This window comes from Aquarana catesbeiana, linkage group LG09, assembly GCF_042186555.1.
Source record: "Aquarana catesbeiana isolate 2022-GZ linkage group LG09, ASM4218655v1, whole genome shotgun sequence".
NCBI classification, from domain to species: Eukaryota; Metazoa; Chordata; class Amphibia; order Anura; family Ranidae; genus Aquarana; species Aquarana catesbeiana.
The window spans coordinates 307,889,998-307,912,673 of NC_133332.1; the positions used below are offsets into that span (position 1 = coordinate 307,889,998).

Sequence of the window (22,676 nt, forward strand, 5' to 3'; positions counted from 1 at the left end):
AAGGGGGCATGTACGGGGGGGGGGGGGTACTGGCAGTAACTGGGGGCGGTGTGGAAGTGATCTGGCGGCCTGTCTGATGTAAATCCCCCTGCTGCCACTGACATATGACAGTCAAAGGGTTAGGACTAATATGGTCACAGGACACACTTTCAGTTTACAACATCAGCGTTGTAATAACAATACAAACAATAGTTATATTTGACAATCCAATATAAGATTACTTGAAAGTTCTCCTTTCATGGTGTGAGTGCTACCTGTCTGCTGTCCATCTCATTGTCAGAAACAATGAAATCAGACAGAGACAGAAGTACAGTTAAATCCCACCTGTTTAATAATAAAAGTAAAAAGAACAAATGTAGTCAAGCCAAAGTTCAGTAACCGGAACGGATAGTCAGCCAAGCCAGAAGTCAGGGATCAATGCAGTGAAACAGCAAGCAGGATCTGGAGCCAGAAGGGATGTCAGCAAAGCAAGTCTTGAACAGGATCGCAGGAGATAGTTTCTGTGATGAGACCAAGGCGAAGGCAGAGCTCCTCTGGACTGGACGGCTTAAGTAGGCAGGACTGACGAGCAGGATATAATCAACAGCTGTGGAGAGATAGGAGCTGGCAATTAGCCGACAGCTGAGCGGCCAGCTCAGAGAAGGAAGGGCTGAGCCCAGCCCTGACTCTCATTCCACAACTTCCTGGATTCCCTGCACGCTTCCCAGCTTCTCCTCCTTTTCTAAGGACTACATATCCCATGGTACCTTGCTGCCTGCAAGCAGTGATTCCTGCATGATCAGAAGCCAGTCCCGACGGCTACTGAACATTAGTCCAGACTGAGAGCTGTCTTTGATGGCGTAGTCTTTGCGCAGTGAGCGTGATCTCTGACTCCGCCTCTCTCTCAGCACCTCTGTAGATCAGAAGGCGGGGCTCTGTGAAATGTGCGACACAGCAAGTGCCTACTCACAGGCCATAGTGACTCTGTGCCACAGGATTCCAGGAAATAGAAGTGTTGGGATCTTCCGAAGTTAGTTTACAAAATTTTAGGTGTTTCAGAGTGATAGGAGTAGACAAAAATGAAATACAACGTGGAGATGAAGATAGGATTTTACATTTAGACGCTTTAAACAGCATGTTGGAAATCTGTCGGACTATTTATGGCGGTGGTTAGTCAGACCTCATTTTGGGCACTGACTTCTATAACATTGCTTAATAGCAAGTTCTTGTTCACACCACCACATGTTATAACACATTTAATAACGTGTAATAATGTGCGGTACAAGACACATCGACAGCACGCTGTAGCGCACCACAACTGTTATTTGCTTGTAGAAAATCCAAAATAATAGTGCGCCAACCAGAGGGCAGAGCAGCCAACACAACAATCAGACAAATTGTAAACAAGATATAAAAAATAAGTGTGGCGCTAAAAATGTACGTTATTGGGCAAAGCCAGACTGAATGTTATCTGAAAGGCAATATGCGCAACAAAGTATGTTAATGAAACTGGATCGTATAAGAACTATTAGTTGACACTAACAGAAATTAATGGACAATATAAACCTGAAGGTGTATAAGTGAACCGTGTAAGTGAATCAAATATAAACTATTATTTAACACCTGAAGTGAAAGAGTGGCAAAACAGTATGAGTGTAAATAAAAAGGGAAAAAGAAGAACTACAGATCCCAAAAATAGGGAGGAGCAGATCTATGCATGTGGACTGAAAATAATGTGAGGATATTCAACGTCACAAAATTGTGTTACACGCAGATAAGATTAAGCGTGTAGTGAAAAGATAAGCTACAAATAAAATTGACATAAACAATAGTGAACATGTGAACTTCTAATGAAACTAATAGTCCATCCTGAACTTGTAAATTAATATTATTAATAACTCAAAGTCCAAATAGTGCGATTAGGGACGATCAACAGCCGCCGGAATTAGTGATGAGGGACCATTAGATCCGAGAATGGCATCCACAAAAGAAGGTATCAGACATCTGTGTGAAAGGGATAGGCATAAATACCCTTACCAGCAATGGTGGACTCCCAGCCAACGACTTGGGAGTCAGACAGGCTTGTAATGGAGCGGGGGGATAGCTCCTGGTTCCCAACAGCTGAGGATGATGAAGGGATGACAACACTCACCGACCCAACTTCTCTGATCTCACTGACCTATAGCATCGAAGATGTCAGTGGAGGGTGCTCATTGCAGGTCCAGGTTCATGGACGGGATGTCAGTCCTCAAAAGTAAAGGGATAAAAACGAAGACTTCCCCATAGTGTAAATCAGCTTAGAACCAGCTTTATTAAAACGAAGTGATAAAAAACACTCTGGCTCTTTAAAAAGAAGTACAAAGTAGATAAAGCGCTATAATTCAAATGGTGGCAAGACAGGCATAACAGACCCTACGCGTTTCGTCCTATGGGACTTCGACTGGGGTATACTTTTGAGGACTGACATCCCATTCATGAAGCCGGACCTGCAATGAGCAATGAGCACCCTCCACTGACATCTTCGATGCTATAGGTCAGTGAGATCAGAGAAGTTGGGTCGGTGAGTGTTGTCATCCCTTCATCATCCTCAGCTGTTGGGAACCAGGAGCTATCCCCCCGCTCCATTACAAGCCTGTCTGACTCCCAAGTCGTTGGCTGGGAGTCCACCATTGCTGGTAAGGGTATTTATGCCTATCCCTTTCACACAGATGTCTGATACCTTCTTTTGTGGATGCCATTCTCGGATCTAATGGTCCCTCATCACTAATTCCGGCAGCTGTTGATCGTCCCTAATCGCACTATTTGGACTTTGAGTTATTAATAATTTTAATTTACAAGTTCAGGATGGACTATTAGTTTCATTAGAAGTTCACATGTTCACTATTGTTTATGTCAATTTTATTTGTAGCTTATCTTTTCACTACACGCTTAATCTTATCTGCGTGTAACACAATTTTGTGACGTTGAATATCCTCACATTATTTTCGGTCCACATGCATAGAACTGCTCCTCCCCATTTTTGGGATCTGTAGTTCTTCTTTTTCCCTTTTTATTTACACTCATACTGTTTTGCCACTCTTTCACTTCAGGTGTTAAATAATAGTTTATATTTGATTCACTTACACAGTTCACTTATACACCTTCAGGTTTATATTGTCCATTTATTTCTGTTAGTGTCAACTAATAGTTCTTATACGATCCAGTTTCATTAACATACTTTGTTGCGCATATTGCCTTTCAGATAACATTCAGTCTGGCTTTGCCCAATAACGTACATTTTTTAGTGCCACACTTATTTTTTATATGTTATTTGCTTGTGGTGCGCTGCATTTCACCGCTTTACAATCGACCAACACATATGTGCGCCGGCAAAAGGGGTGGGGTTTTAAACATTCACATGTCGCACATGTGGGCAGACGATGTTTGTGTGCTGAGATCGCGCTCACTGTGCAAAAAATGTCTGGACTAATGTTCAGTAGCCGTCGGGACTGGCTTCTGGTCATGTGACCATTGTCCATTGACCATCCTTACATTATTTTACTGCTAACATTTTTCTACAAGGACCAATTCTGATCCATCCCTGCCTTTCCTTGTGCTATAGGCAAGTCCTTTTATATGGTAGAGTTGATGTACACTCACCGGCCACTTTGTTATGTTCACCTTGCCAGTAGCGGGTTTGACCCCCTTTGGCCTCCATTCTTCGTGGCATAGATTCAACAAGGTGTTGGAAATGTTCCTCAGAGATTTTGCTCCATAGTGACATGATAGCATCACACAGTTGCTGTAGATTTGTGAGCTGCACATCCATGATGAAAATCCCCCATTCCACCACATCCCAAAGGTGCTCTATTGGATGAGATGTGGTGAGTGTGGAGGCCATTGGAGTACAGTGACCTCATTGTCCAGTGGTGAGAAGATTGGAGGTTTGTGACAAGGTTCCACCACATCCCAAAGGTGCTCTATTGGATGAGATGTGGTGAGTGTGGAGGCCATTGGAGTACAGTGACCTCATTGTCCAGTGGTGAGATGATTGGAGCTTTGTGACATGGTGCATTATCCTGCTGGAAGGAGCCATCAGAAGATGGGGACACTGTAGTCATAAAGGGGTGGACATGGTCAGCAACAATACTCAGGTAGGCCGTGGCATTTAAAGGATGCTCAATTGGTACTAAGGGGTGCAAAGTGTGCCAAGAAAATATCCCCCACACTTTTACACCACCACCAGCCTGAACTGATACAAGGCAGGATGGATCCATGACCCAAATTCTGATCGTACCATCTGAATGTTGCAGCTGAAACCAAGACTCATCAGACCAGGCAACGTTTTTCCAGTCTTCTATTGTCCAATTTTGGTGAGCCTGTGCGAATTGTAGCCTCAGTTTCCTGTTCTTAGGAAGTGACACCCGGTGTGGTCTTCTACTGCTGTAGCCTATCTGCTTCAAGGTTGGATGTGTTGTGCATTCAGAGGTGGTACTCTGCATATCTTGGGTGTAACGAGAGGTTATTTGAGTTACTGTTGCCTTTCTATCATCTGGAACCAGTCTGCCAATTTTCCTCTGACCTCTGACATCAACAAGGCATTTTCCCCCACCCAACTGCCAGCCACTGGATATTTTCTCTTTTTCCCACCATTCTCTGGAAACCCGAGAGATGGTTGTGTGTGAAAATCCCAGAAATACTCAGACCAGCCTGTCTGGCACCAACAACGATGCGACGTTCACAGTCACTTAAATCTCCTTTCTTCCCCATTCTGATGCACGGTTTGAACTTCAGCAAGTCGTCTTCACCACGTTTAGATGCCTTAATGCATTGAGTTGCTGCCATGTGATTGGCTGATTAGCAATTTGTGTTACCAAGCAATTGATAAAGTGGCTGAGGAGTGTATGTGGCCACTATTGAAGACTTACCACAGGCGACCTATTCGGTTTGACAAAGAGCTATGACCTAACCCAGCTTCTTCCTGCATAGTTGCCACGTGGTCCGATTTTACAAGACAGCCTTGATATGCCTATTCTGTATACTTTTCCATTTTCAGTAGATATCTTATTTTAGACCCAGTGACATCATCACTGGGTCTCCATGGTTCTCTATCTCTATGCAATGCCGACAGATCATGGCTGGTGGGAGAAGCTGGCAGGGTGCTGGACATAGGTTCCCGAAAAAATCACAGCATCCTGCCTCAGTACTCCTCTCAAGAGATCTTAGTCCTAGTGCAGGCAGCAGTCTGGCTCGAGTCTTGATTATGCAAATATCAGTCTAGAGTAGTTGGTGTTTCCAGGCAGGCTACATTTGCATAGGTAATATGTCAGTGAAAGAACTGAAATCAAATTATTTTTTTTTCTTTCAAGCTCCGCGATGCAGTGAGCACACTCGAAACTAAACACCAGGTGCATAAAAAAGTGAAGGACACAAAAGAGTGCACAGGGTGCACACATGGTCCTCCTCCAAAAAGAAAGGACCCTGGCCCTGATCCCCCCTCCCCCCAGGGTGGAAGGCTCCTGATAGGGACTGAGGTACTCGTGGTACACCCAGCCCAAACTGGGTAGACCCCTTTCTTCAGGAGGCCTACTGAAGCAAGGCCTACACAAGTACTAATTGGGGCTCCCCCGAAAGAGAGACCCTCTCCAAAAGGTCCGAGGACCTACACCCTACTAGTCAGGGGTGAGTAAGTACCAAACTCTACAAGTGCAAAAAAAAAAGAAATGACAAACATAAAAGGGAAAAGGGAGGTGGACAAAGCTCTGCTTGTGCCAACTGGCGGGCCCTTCGCCCGGGATAAAAATTCCTCCAGTCCTAGGCCAAAAGGTCTAGTCCAGGAGGCAGGTATGAAAAAAGCATGCACTGGGTGTAGTGACCTTGGTGCCAAATAAACTCATAGTGAGCTTCCCTAATTTTCAGCCCCCCCCCCGGAGTGCCACTCCAGGGGCATATACATCGTGAGCTTCTCTCAGCCCGGCCCCTGGGCAGACCAGAGTAGCACCCTTTCTACCAGAAAGGCATTAGAACTTAAGGAGAACATTGCCTTTAACCCAGAGACAAGCCTGGTGCACCATCATAATCACCCCAGGAAGAAAAGGGCCCTCTTACCATTCCCACCTTATTACATCAGGCTGGATACTAGACAGCACCTCCCCTGGCCAAAGGAGGTACTCCTTTCTCCCTCCTGAAAACAGATAAGAACAGTTGCACTTAATCTTAGCCAAAGGGCCGACCAGAGCAACACCATCCCTACCAGAAAGGCATTAGAACTTCAACGGAGAACAAGCCTGGTGCACCATCAGCATCAACCAGAGAGGAAACACCATTCCCAACTTCTTACATCGGGAAAATACTAGAAAGCCCCCCCCCCCCATCCATTGCCATATAGGGCACTCTATCCTCTCTCCCAAAAAACGATAAGAACAGATACTACACTTGATCTGAGCCAAAAAGCCAACCAGAGCAGCACCATCCCTACCAGGAAGGCATTAGAACTTTGGGAGAGCCTTGCCTTCATCAACTGGGGAAAAGTCTCGTACACCAGGCCAGAATCAACCTGGGAGGAAATAGGCCCTCCCACCACTTCCATCTTATTACATCAGGCCGGATACTAGACAGCTCCCCCCTTGCCATATAGGGCACTCCGTTCACTCTTTCCCAAAAACTGATAACAACAGATATTACACTTGATCTTAGCCAAAAGGCCAACCGGAGCAGCACCATCCCTACCAGGAAGGCATTAGAACCATGGGAGAGCCTTGCCTTCAACTGAGTAAAAGCCTGGTACACCAGGCCAGAAAGGCCAGACTCAACCTGGGAGGAAAAAGGCCCTCCTACCACTCCCACCTTATTACATCAGGCTGGATACTAGACAGCGACCCCCTTGCCATATAGGGCACTTGGTTCTCTCTCCTGAAAACTGATAAGAACAGATACTACACTTGATCTTAGCCAAAAGGCCAACCAGAGTAGCACCATCCCTACCAGAAAAGCATTAGAATTTTAGGGGAGCCTCGCCTTCAACCCAGGGGACAAGCCTTGTGCTTCAGACCAGAATCAATCCGGGAGAAAAAATGGCCCTCCCACTGTTCCCCCCTTATTAAATCGGGCAAATACTAGACAGCACCTCCCCTGGCCAAAGGAGGTACTCCATTCTCCCTCCCGAAAAACTGCTAAAAACACATGCTACACCTGACCTTATCCAAAAGGCCGAGAAGCAAAATCAAACGAACGAGCAAGCTAGTGGTAGTCAGACAAGAAATGCGGCGGGCTTTATCTGACTTGCTGCAGTTTCTGATGCACAAAGTGAGAAGCTCACAGTGTGCAATGAAGTCACAGTAAACAATTTGAAGTCCAGGAGAGGAACCTGAACAATTGCGCAATGCCGATGGGAAGGCAGGGAATTCAGATTAAAGTGCACTTTAGAGTGACTTTTTTTTTTTTTTATCACGGGAAATTCATGTCAGCTTGTAATTTCTTGTGCCTCTGTGCAGCACAAAGGTCGCAGCCCAGAGCATCGCATTCATTCCTTTTTTGTGCTTTCTTTCTGTCTCGATGTGGGTGTCACCTCCTGCTACCAGGGCAACGGGAACAACAAACAGACGATAGGACACAATCTTTCTATTGCCCGGGTGGAGTCACTGATCTGAGTTTCACTATTTTCCTCCCTCGCTCACCGCCCATGTTCATCTGCTGACGCTCTTGTGGTCAGCTTTTTTTTTTTTTTTTATACCGCTTGTTGAAAAGTACAAGTCTGAAAACCAAACCGTTAGGTGAATGAGGCAATGTCACTTCACTTGTTCAAAAGCACAACAAAATGCGCGCGCCTGATTACTCCGACTATGAGAGGACCTGAAAAAAAAAAGAAGATTGAGGGCCCATTGACACCATGCAACGGGATGAATTTTCGACTGCGCTCCAACTGCATAGGCGGTCCAAAATCCAGGTTATCCAATGGACATAGTTCACACGCTATTGCAGTGCAGTGAAAAAAAAGTACAGTTTCCTGCAATTTTTTGGAAACGCACACAAATGCATACAAATTCACGAAAATGCACCGCAACGCGGTTGTGTTCCGAATTTCCGAATGACTCATTTCAGAATTGCAATAGTAACAAATTTAAACGAATCCAAAATAACAAAACAAAATTTTGGATGAAATTTGAATAGGTTTCGAATTGGAATGGTTTTCGAATTGGAATGGTTTTCGAATCAAATTCTAATTTCCAAAAAGAGAAAAAGATAGAATAGAAAATAAAGGTATGGAATAGAAAAAAATTGAATAGAAGATAAAATAATAGAATATAATAGAGTAAAAATAAAAACAGAATAGAAAATAAAAGAATAGAGAAAAATAGAATAGAAAATAAAGGGATAGAATAAAATAAAAAATAGAATAAAATAGAATATAGCCATCTTCTGAAACTTAAATTTCAAATAGAATCAATTTGAATACAATAGAAAAGAATAGAATAGAAAATAAAAAAATAAAATAGAAAAGAATAGAACAATATAACTGTTTTCTGAAACTCGAATTGCGAATAGAATAAATTTGAATTGAATAGAAAAGAATACAGTGGAATATAATAGAAAAGAAAAGAACAGAAATAAAAGAATAAGTAGAAAAGAATGGAGTAAAATAGAACAAAATAGAATGGAAAAAAAAGAATAGAATAGAATAAAAAATAGAATTGAATCATCTTCTGAATCTCAAATTTCAAATGGAATAAATTTGAATACAATAGAAAAGAATAGAATATAAAATCAAAAAATAAAATAGAAAAGAAAAGAATAATCAATAGAAAAGGATATAACAATATAACTGTTTTCTGAAACTCGAATTGCGAATAGAATAAATTAAGATTAAATAGAAAAGAATACAGTGGAATATAATAGAAAAGAAAAGAATAGAAAATAAAATAAAAGAATAGAATAGAAAAAAACAAAAGAAAAGAATGGAACAAAAAAGTACAGCATGCTGCAATTTTTTGGCACTGCAAATGCACAGAAACGCACACAAATGTATAAAAATTCACAAAAAATGCAATGCAGTGCACATAAAAGCCCAAAGAAGAAAGAAGCAACCTCAAAGGAAAGGCAAGCTTGGACAAAATACACTGCAAATGCATGTAAAAACGCTTGTCAATAGCACGTCACTGCACATGTGCTGGCAAAAAGGTGGGCTTTAATGCCCACGTGCTGCACATATGCGTCACTGGGCAGCTGATAGTTCTGTGCAGAGAGTGTGCTGACTGCTCGCTCCCAGCACATAGACCGAGCTGACAAGGACAGCTCTTGGCTCCTACTAACTACCGGTAGCCTGTGGGACCGGCTTCCCATCATGTGACCACCAATCAGCCAATTACAGTGGTCACATGATCGTAGTAGCCTGTGGGACCGGTTTCCCATCATATGACCACCAATCAGCCAATTACAGTGGTCACATGATCGCCAATCCTTCCCACCCTTTGGGCCTAGGGAACCTACTAAAAGGGTCTAAATTGACTATTTACTGAACCATCAGGTGCGCTTACTGGGAGCGCTGTGTGAACTCTATGTAGCCTCATTTACACAAAATATACAGCTCTGTGTTTTGGCAGTGGGACGGGAACTTCCTGTTTAACTCCCAGAACACAATGCCGCTCAGCCGATCACAGGAAGCTTTGCATTCTATGAAATGAATACAAAGCTTCCTATGATTGGCTGAGGCGGAGATCATGTCAACATTTGCCTGCTTCCCCACCCTAGCCAATCAGAGGAAGCTTTGTATTCATTTTATAGAATGCAAAGATTCCTTTGAATTGATGAGGGACGTTCAGCCCGACTTTTGTTTTGGGAGTTAAACAGGAAGTTCCTGTCCCACTGCCGAAAGCCAGCGCTGTATACTGTATGCAGTTGAGTTAATACATCGTTCCCGGCAAGACGCCCGCCTTTACACGCACATTAACTTTAATGGCATCCCAGTCTTAGTCCGTAGGGTTCAATATTGAGTTGGCCCACCCTTTACAGCTATAACAGCTTCAACTCTTCTGGGAAGGCTGTCCACAAGCTTTAGGAGTGTGTCTATGGGAATGTTTGACCATTCCTCCAGAAGCGCATTTGTGAGGTCAGGGACTGATGTTGGACGAGAATGCCTGGCTCATAGTCTCCACTCTAATTCATCCCAAAAAGGTGTTCTATCGGGTTGAGGTCAGGCCAGTCAAGTTCCTCCACCCCAAACCCGTTCATCCATACTATATTGCCAATAGTATTGGGCCACCTCTCCAAATCATTTGGTGCAGGCCAGTCAAGTTCCTTCACCGCAATCTCGCTCATCCATATCTTTATGGACCTTGCTTTGTGCACTGGTCCAAATCATTTGGTGGAGGGGGGGTTATGGTGTGGGGTTGTTTTTCAGGGGTTGGGCTTGGCCCCTTAGTTCCAGTGAAGTGAAATCTTAAGGCGTCAGCATACCAAGACATTTTGAACAATTTCATGCTCCCAACTTTTTGGGAACAGTTTGGGGATGGCCCCTTCCTGTTCCAACATGACTGCGCACCAGTGCACAAAGTTAGGTTCATAAAGACATGGATGAATGAGTTTGGGGTGGAGGAATGTGACTGGCCTGCATACAATCCTGACCTCAACCCCACAGAACACTTCTGGGATGAATTAGCGTGGAGACTGCGAGCCAGGCCTTCTCGTCCAACATCAGTGCCTGACCTCACAAATGCGCTTCTGGAAGAAAGGACAAACATTCCCATAGACACACTCCTAAACCTAAAGGGTGGGCCAACTCAATATTGAACCCTACAGGCTAAGACTGGGATGCCATTAGGGTTCATGTGCGTGTAAAGGTGGGTGTCCCAATACTTTTGAAAAAAATAGTGCAATTTGTTTGGGCCAGCTTGGCCCATACAAACTATTTAAAGGGACATTAAAAACATGGAGTTAGGCTTTATTCCAATCACTGTACATTGTTTCCTATTCCTGAACCCTGATGAAGGGGTGAGTAGTGACCCTCGAAATGCAACGGTAGTTTTCCCATGCAATTTTCCATTGGAATACATTTCTTTCGGGCCTAATGATTTGTGGCGTGGGGACTTCAGTCTCAGGTTGTTGTTGCGTCTTTTGTCCCTGCTCAGTACATTCACCGTCTCTACTGTCTTGACTGTTGTCAGGAAAAAAACTGATGGGGCTATCTAAAATTTTGAGGAGATTTCCCTTCACTTTTTTAGATGAGTGGTTGTCAACCTATGAGCTCTAGGGGGCCTCAAATGTGGCCCCTGACATCACCAAAGGGCTGCACTGTGGCACATAACTCTTCAATATATTTAATGCTTGAGAGGACTGTCAGAAACTGCAGAACTAATAGAAGAAATGAGGGTCAGAGAATGAGGACAGGATACATCGTTGGTTGGGAAGATGCTTCAGAGGACAATACGAAACTGGGAAGATGTTCCATGAGGCTAGTAGAGATCAATGCTATTACCCTAATCAATACAGACTGCTGAGGTCCGAGGGCCGCACATCATATACCAAAGAGCTCTTGGCCTGCAGGTTGGGCACCAGGGCTCTGGATAGATCTCCTCTTACTTCCTATCGTGTCTAGACAGGAAGGGGGGAGGGGGGGAGGACACTTTTTGGAGGGTTGTAATCACTGCCTACTCCATTCAAAAAAGATTTACTTTAACCACTTGACCTCCAGAAGATTTACCCGCCTTCATGACCAGGCCATTTTTTGTGATACGGCACTGCGTTACTTTAACTGACAATTGCACAGCCGTGCAACACTGTGCCCAAATAAAATTTATGTCCTTTTGTTGCCACTGACCACCAATGTAAGGGGCATTCTTTACACTGATCACCAATGTAAGGAACATTCTTTACACTGACCACCAATGTAAGGAACATTCTTCCGACTGATCACCAATGTAAGGGGCATTCTTTACACTGATCACCAATGTAAGGAACATTCTTCTCACTGATCTCCAATGTAAGGAACATTCTTCCCAATGATCACCAATGTAAGGAGCATTCTTTACACTGATCACCAATGTAAGGAACATTCTTTACACTGACCACCAATGTAAGGAACATTCTTCCCACTGATCACCAATGTAAGGGGCATTCTTCCCACTGATCACCAATGTAAGGGGCATTCTTCCCACTGATCACCAATGTAAGGGGCATTCTTTACACTGATCACCAATGTAAGGAACATTCTTCTCACTGATTACCAATGTAAGGAACATTCTTCCCAATGATCACCAATGTAAGGAGCATTCTTTACACTGATCACCAATGTAAGGAACATTCTTTACACTGACCACCAATGTAAGGAACATTCTTCCAACTGATCACCAATGTAAGGGGCATTCTTTACACTGATCACCAATGTAAGGAACATTCTTCTCACTGATCACCAATGTAAGGAACATTCTTCCCAATGATCACCAATGTAAGGAGCATTCTTTACACTGATCACCAATGTATGGAACATTCTTTACACTGATCACCAATGTAAGGAACATTCTTCCCACTGATCACCAATGTAAGGGGCATTCTTCCCACTGATCACCAATGTAAGGAGCATTCTTCCCACTGATCACCAATGTAAGGAACATTCTTCCCACTGACCACCAATGTAAGGAACATTCTTTACACTGATCACTAATGTAAGGAACATTCTTCTCACTGATCACCAATGTAAGGAACATTCTTCCCAATGATCACCAATGTAAGGAGCATTCTTTACACTGATCACCAATGTATGGAACATTCTTTACACTGATCACCAATATAAGGAACATTCTTCCCACTGAACACCAATGTAAGCGGCATTCTTCCCACTGACCACAATTTTAAGGGGCATTTTTCCAATTTAATTTAAAACCAATTTAAGGGTTCCCCAAGGAAACAAACTAGATTTGTTCTCTAATAGTGTATATAACGAGCCTGTTCAGCAGAGTTTGTCTATCTCACAGTTTTTCAAGCTATAATTCCCCCCACATCCAGGTGTTGTTATGTCCATAAATATTAGGTAATCACTGCCATCATCTAAAACAGCCATTCTCAACAAGAGTTCTGTGGAAGCCTTGGGTAACTCCAGAGGTTGATGGGGGTTCCTTGAGCTGTGGCGGACTGACCTCCCATTTGATGGGGGTCTCCATAGTTCCAGGGCCAACGTCACTTCACAGAGCCAGCGGCATGACACCAATGATCCTGTCTAGAGGGTGGATATTCTGACCACCAATGTAAGGAGCATTCTTCCCACTGACCTCCAATGTAAGGAGCATTCTTCCCACTGATCACCAATGTAAGGTGCATTCTTCCCACTGACCTCCAATGTAAGGAGCATTCTTGCCACTGACCACCAATGTAAGAAGCATTCTTCCCACGACCACCAATGTAAGAAGAATTCTTCCCCCTGACCAACAATGTAAGAAATTTTTTTACCACTGACCACCAATGTAAGGGGCATCCTTCCCACTGACCACCAACGTAAGGAGAATTCTTCCCACGGATCACCAATGAAAGGAACATTCTTCCCACCGACCACCAATGTAAGGAGAATTCTTCCCACTGACCACCAATGTAAGGAACATTCTTCCCACCGACCACCAATGTAAGGAGAATTCTTCCCCCTGACCACCAATGTAAGAAATTTTTTTACCACTGACCACCAATGTAAGGAGCTTTCTTCCCACTGACCACCAATGTAAGAAACATTCCTCCCACTGACCACCAATGTAAGGAGCATCCTTCCCACTGACCACCAATGTAAGGGGCAGTCTTCCAACTGACCACCAATGTAGGGAGCATCCTTCCCACTGACCTCCAATGTAAGGGGCATTCTTCCCACTGATCACCAATGTAAGGGGCATTCTTCCCACTGACCAATGTAAGGAACATTATTCCCACTGATCACCAATGTAAGGAGCATCCTTCTCACTGACCACCAATGAAAGGAACATTCTTCCAACTGACCACCAATGTAGGGAGCATCCTTCCCACTGACCTCCAATGTAAGGGGCATTCTTCCCACTGATCATCAATGTAAGGGGCATTCTTCCCACTGACCAATGTAAGGAACATTCTTCCCACTGATCACCAATGTAAGGACCATTCTTCCCACTGACCTCCAATGTAAGGAACATTCTTCCCACTGACTTCCAATGTAAGGAACATTCTTCCCACTGACCACCAATGTAAGGAACATTCTTCCCACTGACCACCAATGTAAGGAGCATTCTTCCCACTGATCACCAATGTAAGGAGCATTCTTCCCACTGACCACCAATCTAAGGAGCATTCTTCCCACTGACCACCAATGTAAGGGACATTCTTCCCACTGGCCACAAATTTAAGGGGCATTTTTTCCAATTTAATTTCAAACCAATTTAAGGGTTCCCCAAGGAAATTGTTTCAAAGGTACATCTGGGACAAAAAAGGGTGGTAATGGCTGATCTATAACATGTACACACGACTCTGATTGTATGTTATTGTGGGCAGGTTGAACCTGCAAGAAAAGAAGAATGCTTGTATGTAAATATAAAAACATGTTTTATTGCATAATCCATCAATCTATGTACAATGTAGATATCTGTGACGGTAACAGTAGAACATACTGATTCCATTGAGCCACGTCAGGTTATTATTGTAAAAATGTTAAGTCCTGAAAAGTCTTTAATATTGCAGTGGAAAGTCCACAGTCCTTAGTCATTTTCCCAGATTTTAAAGTGTCATGCGTGAACGTTTTTTTTTTTTTTTCGAGAGGCTCTTTGTCAGCCCATGTCTGGCATGGAGACACACGATAGCAGAGAAAATTCAAGAAACAGAATCTACTCTAGACATTTATAAAAAAAAAAAAAGACCTGAAAGACACATAGATGAACATTGTCCATGATACATGTAGCATATTTCAAGCCCTCAGTGAGACTTATGGCAACCGCTAAACCAACGCTGAACACTTAACGGTGTAGACCTACACTTCCTTGCCCTTTAAATTTGTGGTAGGGCGCCAGCAAACCCACCACTAGCACTTAACAGGACAAATGCTCAACCCAACTGAACGACAGGTTCACATTGAAAAGTGATGAGGTGCATAATCAAGCTCTTCCGTGTTTGTGAAACTCAATGAAGCAACGACTCTTCACCAGTCTCTTGTTCCCCCAAAGGTTACCCATTCTCTGTTTTTCAAACATGGTTCATGGTGTAGCAAAAAAGAAAAACAGAGACGTTACCTCTGGCCCGGCTTTGTACTCCATTGGTTAAGCCAACTCTGTCTTAAAGCGGTCCATGGTCTTTCTTCAGCAACTGCTCTTGGCTCTTTTGCGTTAAAAAAAAAAAAAAAAGTAAAAAAAAAAAAAGCCTGACGTCGAGAAAGGCAGCTTTCCACAGCGGAGGAGCACGCTCTTGATTGGCACTCTTTTTCTCGGGAAGAGTCCATGAGGTTTGGCTTCGCTCACCGACGGAGAAAAGACTTTTGTGAGGAAGCCTTTGCTCTAGCCCTGGTACCGACTCAAGGATGCCAGATTTTTTTTTTAGGCTAGTCAACGACCCTCCAAGGCCAAGGTGACACTTTAAAGAGGGAGGAGGAAAAAAAAATTACATTTTTTTTCTCGCTTTTATCGTAGAAGACAATTAGGAAAGAGTTCAGTGGCTCTGCCCACTCCACAGACAGAGCCACTTAAACTGCAGATCCTGCTGAGCGTGGTTGGGATGGATGCAGGTACTCTAGGTTTGACACTCCCGTCAGTTCGTCAGAAGGTAGCCGAGACTGGAACCTCTGCATTTGTTCTGGGCTGGCCAGGTTCTTTAGTAGGCAGTTCTCTCTTTCCAGCTGAGAGTTTTTCTCCACCAGCTCTTTGATCTGCTCCTTTAGAACCTCCACCTCTTCTCGCACTGCGTACATTAGATGGTTCTTGACCAAGTCCTAAGAGAACAAATTAAAAAAGACATTAGTGAACAATGCAATTGTCAAATTGATATACTAATATGGCCAAACAGAGATCAGTAACCTTTTAAAAAGTTCCTACATAGACTAAAACATTCAAAAACGTCTACCAACAAGTGCTACATTGGAGTTACACAACCTAAAGTGAACCTTGCAGTCTGCTGCAACTAAGCCCTATAGCATGGGTGCTCAACCTGTGGCCCTTCAGCCTTAGAGGAATCAAAAGTCCCATGAGGCATTGCAAGGCGTTGAAAGTTACAAGCATTACTCCCATAGGCAGAGGCATGATGAGACTTGTAGTTCTGTAACAGCTGGAGAGCAACAGGTTGAGCACCCATGCATGGAAGCCCCCAGCCCTAAATCCTACATTGCAAGGCCTAAACATAGGCCAGACTTTCTCAACCTTTTCAACATCAAGGAGCCCTTGAAATAACTTTCTGGTCTTAGGGAACCCCTGCTAGAACTGACAATATCTACAAGTCATGATAAATTATTGTGATGGTCAGTGGGAAGAATGATCCTTACACTTGCAGTCATTGGGAAGAATTCCCCCCTTACAGATAGTTAAAAAGATCAATGGTGTCAATGTGAACTTATCTGAGGGGCTCAGGGTTTTTCAACTAGGGTTCCTCCAGAGGTTGCTAGGGGTTCCTTGAGCAATGATCCACCTCTGGAGGAACCCTAGGGTTCCATGGAAGCTTGATTTAGAAACCCTGATCTAGGCGAAGGAAAAGGAACCCCTAGAAACCTCTGGAGGAACCGCAGGATGCCATGGAAGCTTGGTTTAGAAACCCTGATCTAGGCGAAGGTAAAGCAACCCCTATCAACCTCTGGAGGAACTCTAGGGTTCCATGGAAGCTTGGTTTAGAAACCCTGATCTAGGCGAAAGGTAAAGGAACCCCTATCAACCTCTGGAGGAACATTAGGGTTCCCTGGAACCTTGGTTGAGAAACCCTTATCTAGGCGAACGTAAAGGAACCCCCTATCAACCTCTGGAGAAACCACTGGGTTCCACGGAATCTTTGTTGAGAAATGCTGATCTAGGCAAAGGTAAATGAACCCCTATCAACCTCTGGAAGAACCCTAGGGTTCCATAGAACCTTGGTTGAGAAACCCCGATCTAGGTGAATTGAAAGGAACCCCTATCAACCTCTGGAGGAACCCTGGTTGAGAAACCCTGATCTATGTGAAGGTGCTCTCATGGGTTCCTGAGAAAGCTGAGGATGCCATACTTCAGGAGCGTTTGTTCCTGCACGGGTGCTGGGGAATAAATTATGCACCTTTGTTTTCTTAGGACTTGAGATTTAGGATCAGGGGGTGGAGGGCTAATATACAGGGCTTAGTTGCGGCAAAATGCTGAAAATAACCTCTCACCTAGGCAAAGGTGAAGTCACTCAGGGCTCTCATGGGTTCCTGAGAAAGATGAGGATGCCAAATCTCAGGAGAGTTTGCTCCTAGACCGTCACTGGGGACCAAGGTAAGTATTGTTTTTTTCTTCTTAGGTCTTGAGATTTAGGATCAGGTGATGGAGGGCTAATATAAATGGGCTTAGTTGCTGCAAAATGTCAAAATAAAACCCACCTAGGCAAAGGTGAAGTCACTCAGCACTCTTATGGGCTACTGAGAAAGCTGAGGATATCAAAACTGCTCAAGGAACCCCTAGCAACCTCTTGGGGAACCCTAGTTGAGGAACCCAGATTAGGCAAAGGTGAAGTCACTTAGTGCTTTCATGGGTTCCTGAGAAAGCTGAGGAAACCAAAACTCGCAAGGAGCCCCTAGAAGACCTCTGGAGTAACCCTGGTTGAGAAACCCTGATCTAGGCGAAGGTGAAATCAGTGCTTTCATGGGTTCGTGAGAAAGCTGAGGATGCCAAATCCCAGGAAAGTTTGCTCCTGCACAGATGCTGGGGACTAAATTATGTATTTTTGTTTTCTTATGCCCTGTACACACGATAGGATTTTCCGACAACAAAACCGTGGATTTTTTCCGAGGGATGTTGGCTCAAACTTGTCTTGCATACACACGGTCACACAAATGTTGTCGGAAATTCCAAACGTCAAGAACGCCATAACGTACAACAGGTACGATGAGCCGAGAAAAATGAAGTTCAATAGCCAGTGTGGCTCTTCTGCTTGATTCCGAGCATGTGTGGAATTTTGTGCGTCGGACTTGTGTACATACGCTCGGAATTTCCGACAAGTTTTGTTGTCTGAAAATTTGAGAACCTTGTTGGCGGAAATTCCGACAACAAATGTTCTTATGGAGCATACACACGGTCGGACTTTCCGACAACAAGCTCACATCCAACATTTGTTGTCGGAAAATCCTATCGCATATACAGGGCATTAGAATTTGAGATTTAGGATCAGGGGGTGGAGGGCTAATATATCAGGCTTAGTTGCAAGGTCTGCTGTAATATAACACCAATTATAGAATAGATGAATATTACGATAATCAGCTTTAATCATATATTAAAACATCTATAAGTTAAACCAATAATACGATGTCCAGACTGGGGATAAAAGTAATAGTTGATATTTGGCTAAATATTCCTAAAAGACCTTTAATATTCTAAGGTTGGGGCATATAAATGTTAAAGGGTTGTGTCTCTCTCTTATATGACACTTCACCTGTATTGAAACATTGCTGATATTTTCTCATGTACTGATTTGTTGGATACTAATTTGTGTATATAAAGAATTTGAAAAAAAAAAAAAAAACTTGTTAAGGGTTAAAAGGAACTTTAAAAAAAAGGACTTATTTGTTCAATGTATAAAAGTCTGCTCAGTTTCCCTCCCAAGGAATGGGATTTCCCATAGGCCTTAGACCGATGGTCCGCAGTTCACACTGCAGTCTCATGCTGTCCAATGAGATTTCAGGACCTCGGTGGTGTAAAAAAAAAAATAAAAAATCTGCTCAGCAACAAGCTTTGCCACAGGATGCAGCCTTTTGGGAAAAACAAGGAGACCTTCACTGGAAATGCTCCTTAGCGTGCCAGCTCTGCATCCGATATATTTGCTTGTGTGCAGATTCTGCACCGATTACAGTACAGTAAAATACACAAACTGCCTCTGGGTTCAAACATCATGGGACTTCTCTATAATAAGAAAAATAAGACACATTTCTACAATCTGGACACTCGCGGTGAAGGAACATCATCTTCGTGGGAGTATTAGTTTGCAAAAGGTGCTTTTTTAAAAAAAAAATTATTTCTATTTTTTTTAACGTGTCCTCCAGGTGGGCTTTTTTGATTTTTTTAACGTGTCCTCCAGGTGGGCTTTTTTTTATTTTTTAACGTGTCCTCCAGGGTTTTTTTATTTAATTTTTTAACGTGTCCTCCAGGTGGGCTTTTAAATTTTTTTTTTAAGGTGTCCTCCAGGTGGGCTTTTTTTTTTTTAACGTGTCCTCCAGGTGGGCTTTACTGTAATTAAAAAAAAAATATGGTTTGCATTTTGCATATTATTTATTTGCAAACCATAAGGGCTTGTCCCTCGCAAATAAAAATAAAGGCAGACGCAGATACATATTTAAAAACAGTTGATGCATAGGCATATACTGAGATAATACTCACCATGGCTTGCTCAATTTTGTTATCAATCGCTACCACGCTTGCTCCTGAAGCACTGTAAAAAAAAAAAAAAGATTATTTTACTAATGCAATTTTAATTTTAATTTCCAAACATCATAGCCATGCAAAAAAAAATATATATATATATTGCATGAATCTCACTAGTTATATAACAGGATGACTATAGCATTCTTCTGGCAAGAGAATGCAGTGCATATCCCCCTGAGGGGGTTTTGAACCTGACAGCACAGACAAAGCAGCAGCCGTCTCGTGCAAACCTCCAAGAAGGAGGAGGAAGCGTCTAGCTGTTCCAGTCCAAACCAGGAAAATCCTGATCTAACCGACCAGCCGTGGGTTTTTTTTTTTTTTTTTTTAAGGCATTGTAACAAAGCTCGGGGCATGTCGGCGTTATCAGTAAACAGGTTATTTGTGATGTAACCTTGGGACCCAAAGAAAAAAAAAAAATAAATAAATACTGCGATTTATGCTGCTTATTTTACATGGCGATAATGCAACAATTAAATATTCTAACATCAATACATATAGATCCTGCATAATAATAATGATGATGATAATATTAATAGTAAAATAATACTAATACATTAAAAAAAAATAATAATATTATTCACTGCAATGCAACAGATGCATACATTTTTAGCATTTAGTTAAAAATTTGCAGCGTTTGCTAAATGATTTTTGGATCATTGCAAACTGCTAAAGACATACTTTATAAAAAAAATTTTAAAAAATTGACTGAAATTTGACGGCTATATAAAAATTATTACAAAAGGCGACTTTTTTTTTTTTTGTTCCCCTGTGTGCAAGACAGGTGCCCTATTTCATGCAGCGACACTATAAAGGTAAAATTTATCAGACGCTCAGCCCCAATGTACATAAAAAAAAAAAAAAGTTATATAAAAAAACATTTACCTGTTATCCAGTTTAACGGAGACGGTGTCGGCCCCCAGAAGGGAGGAGAAAAACGAGATGGAAAAATTGTGCAGCTCGTAGACTGCCACCTCCATGGGGTATTTACACATTCCTGTACTCATCTTTGCAGGAAAAAAAAAAATATCTCGGCTTCCACAAGCTAGAAATGTAAAGCTCCGGTCGCTGGGGTGTGATCTAACTGTACGGTAGGGAAGCGGGTGTTTGAATGAACTACGTTAAGACAAGTTTCTTTGACTTCTATTGCTGATGCAACCAAGGCACAGACTGACTGCTATTTCAGAGCTGCCGGTCCTTATATAGCTGTGGTTGGTGACATCATATGGTGTCACCCTCCCATGCAAATAAGCTGCTGTCGTAACGCAACCCCCCCCCCCCCCCTTCCTTCACTCCAAAACAGAGAACTAATAAACAGCCTTGGTTCACTGCAGCACACTGACATATATTTGCAAAATAAGTCCAAGCCGTCTGCGCAGACAACATGGATTGTTCTATTCTGAACCTGTAACTAAATAAAAAAAACAGACCTGAACCTACATGTGATAAAAGGATGTTGTTTTGTGGCAATTATGTAACTTTCGCTGATATCTCCCCCCTCCATTGCATTTTTTTTTGCAAGTTTGCACTGAAATAAATCGTGCAATCCAAGAACTAAGATCTAAGAACCAAAGATCCGAGATCTAAGAACCAAAAGGAAGATCTCTTGGATTTCACTCCCAAAATTAGCATCCATGTAAAAAATAAATTACATTAGCATGAAAGTGTCAAATGTGTATGTACAGTATATATTTTTGTACTTCATGTGTATGTATATGTATATGTGTGTGTGTGTATATATATATATATATATATATATATACATATAAATAAATATATATAGATATATAAATGTATATACAGTATGTATGTATGTGTGTATATATATATATATATATATATATGAATATATATAGATATATAAATGTATATATGTGTATGCATGTATATACAGTATGTGTGTATATATATATATCTATATCTATATATATGTATAAATGTGCATATATGTATGAATGTATATACAGTATGTACCGTATATACTCGAGTATAAGCCGAGACATTTTTTTGTGCTGAAAATGCCCCCCTTGGCTTATACTCGAGTCAAGCACTTTTCTGCAGCAGAGAATGACATTTTTCCAAAACCGACTTTGGGGCCCTGTATCTCGGGGCCACTTGGTGCTAGGTCCCCCAGCTTTGGATTTGTTGTAGTGCTAGTTCTACTGGGTTTGCACACCAAATTTGGGGTTCCTAGCACCAAGTGGCCCTGAGATACGGGGCCCCAAAGTCGGCCAACTGTGTCCATCTGCAGCAATGTCATTTCGGGACCCTTTGGGTCCAGAGACCCCAAATTTTGGCTGCAGCTAGGGGGCATCTAGGAACCCTTAACTACTGAGTTTGAAGTTCGGGGGACCTATGGCTGAAAATGGGCACAGTGAGGCTGCAAATGGGCATTGTTGACCCTCTTTTCCACTTAAAGTAGCTGCGCATTTCTCACCCTAGGCTTATACTCGAGTCAATATGTTTTCCCAGTTTTTTGTGATAAAATTAGGTGCCTCGGTTTATATTCGGGTCGGCTTATACTCGAGTATATACGGTCTATCTATCTATCTATCTATCTATCTATCTATCTATGAATGTATATAAAGTATGTATATATATATATATATATATATATACATATACATAGAGAGAGAGAGAGAGAGAGAGAGATATAAATGTATGAATGTATATACAGTATGTATGTGTGTGTGTGTGTATATATATATATATATATATATATATATATTTTCCTCAAAATTCTACAAACAATCCCCCCTAACGACAAGGTGAAAGAAGTTTGTTTTCAATCTTTGCAAATTGATTAAAAATAAAAAAACAAATAAAATCCCATGTACAGAAGTATTCACAGCCTTTGGCATGATGCTCAGAATTGAGCTCAGGTACATCTTGTTTCTACTGATCATCCTTGAGATGTTTCTACAACTTGATTGGCGTCCACCTGTGGTAAATTCAGTTGATTGGACATGATTTGGAAAGGCACACGCCTGTCTATATAAGGTCCCACAGATAACAGTGCATGTCAGAGCACAAACCAAGCCATGAGGTCCAAGGAATTGTCTGTAGACCTCTGAGACAGGATTGTATGGAGCACAGATCTGGGGAAGGGTCCAGAAACACTTCTGCAGCATTGAAGGTCCCAATGAGCACAGTGGCCCCCACCATCCG

General features: G+C 42.4%; 1 protein-coding gene across 3 annotated transcripts in view; it reads right to left on the bottom strand.

The window, feature by feature from the left end:
- Positions 1-15,278: 15,278 nt before the first annotated feature.
- The window catches only part of LOC141108711 (TSC22 domain family protein 3-like), a 73,133-nt gene continuing 65,735 nt past the window's right edge, over positions 15,279-22,676 (bottom strand). The window contains exons 1-3 of one of the 3 annotated variants that reach the window (XM_073600587.1): positions 20,394-20,708; positions 19,467-19,518; positions 15,279-15,874 (exon numbers count right to left, since the gene is read on the bottom strand). In XM_073600587.1, the coding sequence (XP_073456688.1) occupies positions 15,629-15,874; positions 19,467-19,518; positions 20,394-20,515 (420 nt within the window). In that variant the 5' untranslated portion in view covers positions 20,516-20,708 and the 3' untranslated portion in view covers positions 15,279-15,628. Of the gene's footprint in view, positions 15,875-19,466; positions 19,519-19,625; positions 20,160-20,393; positions 20,709-22,676 lie in introns of those variants that run through there. The other 2 variants (XM_073600586.1, XM_073600585.1) reach the window with 2 other exon arrangements.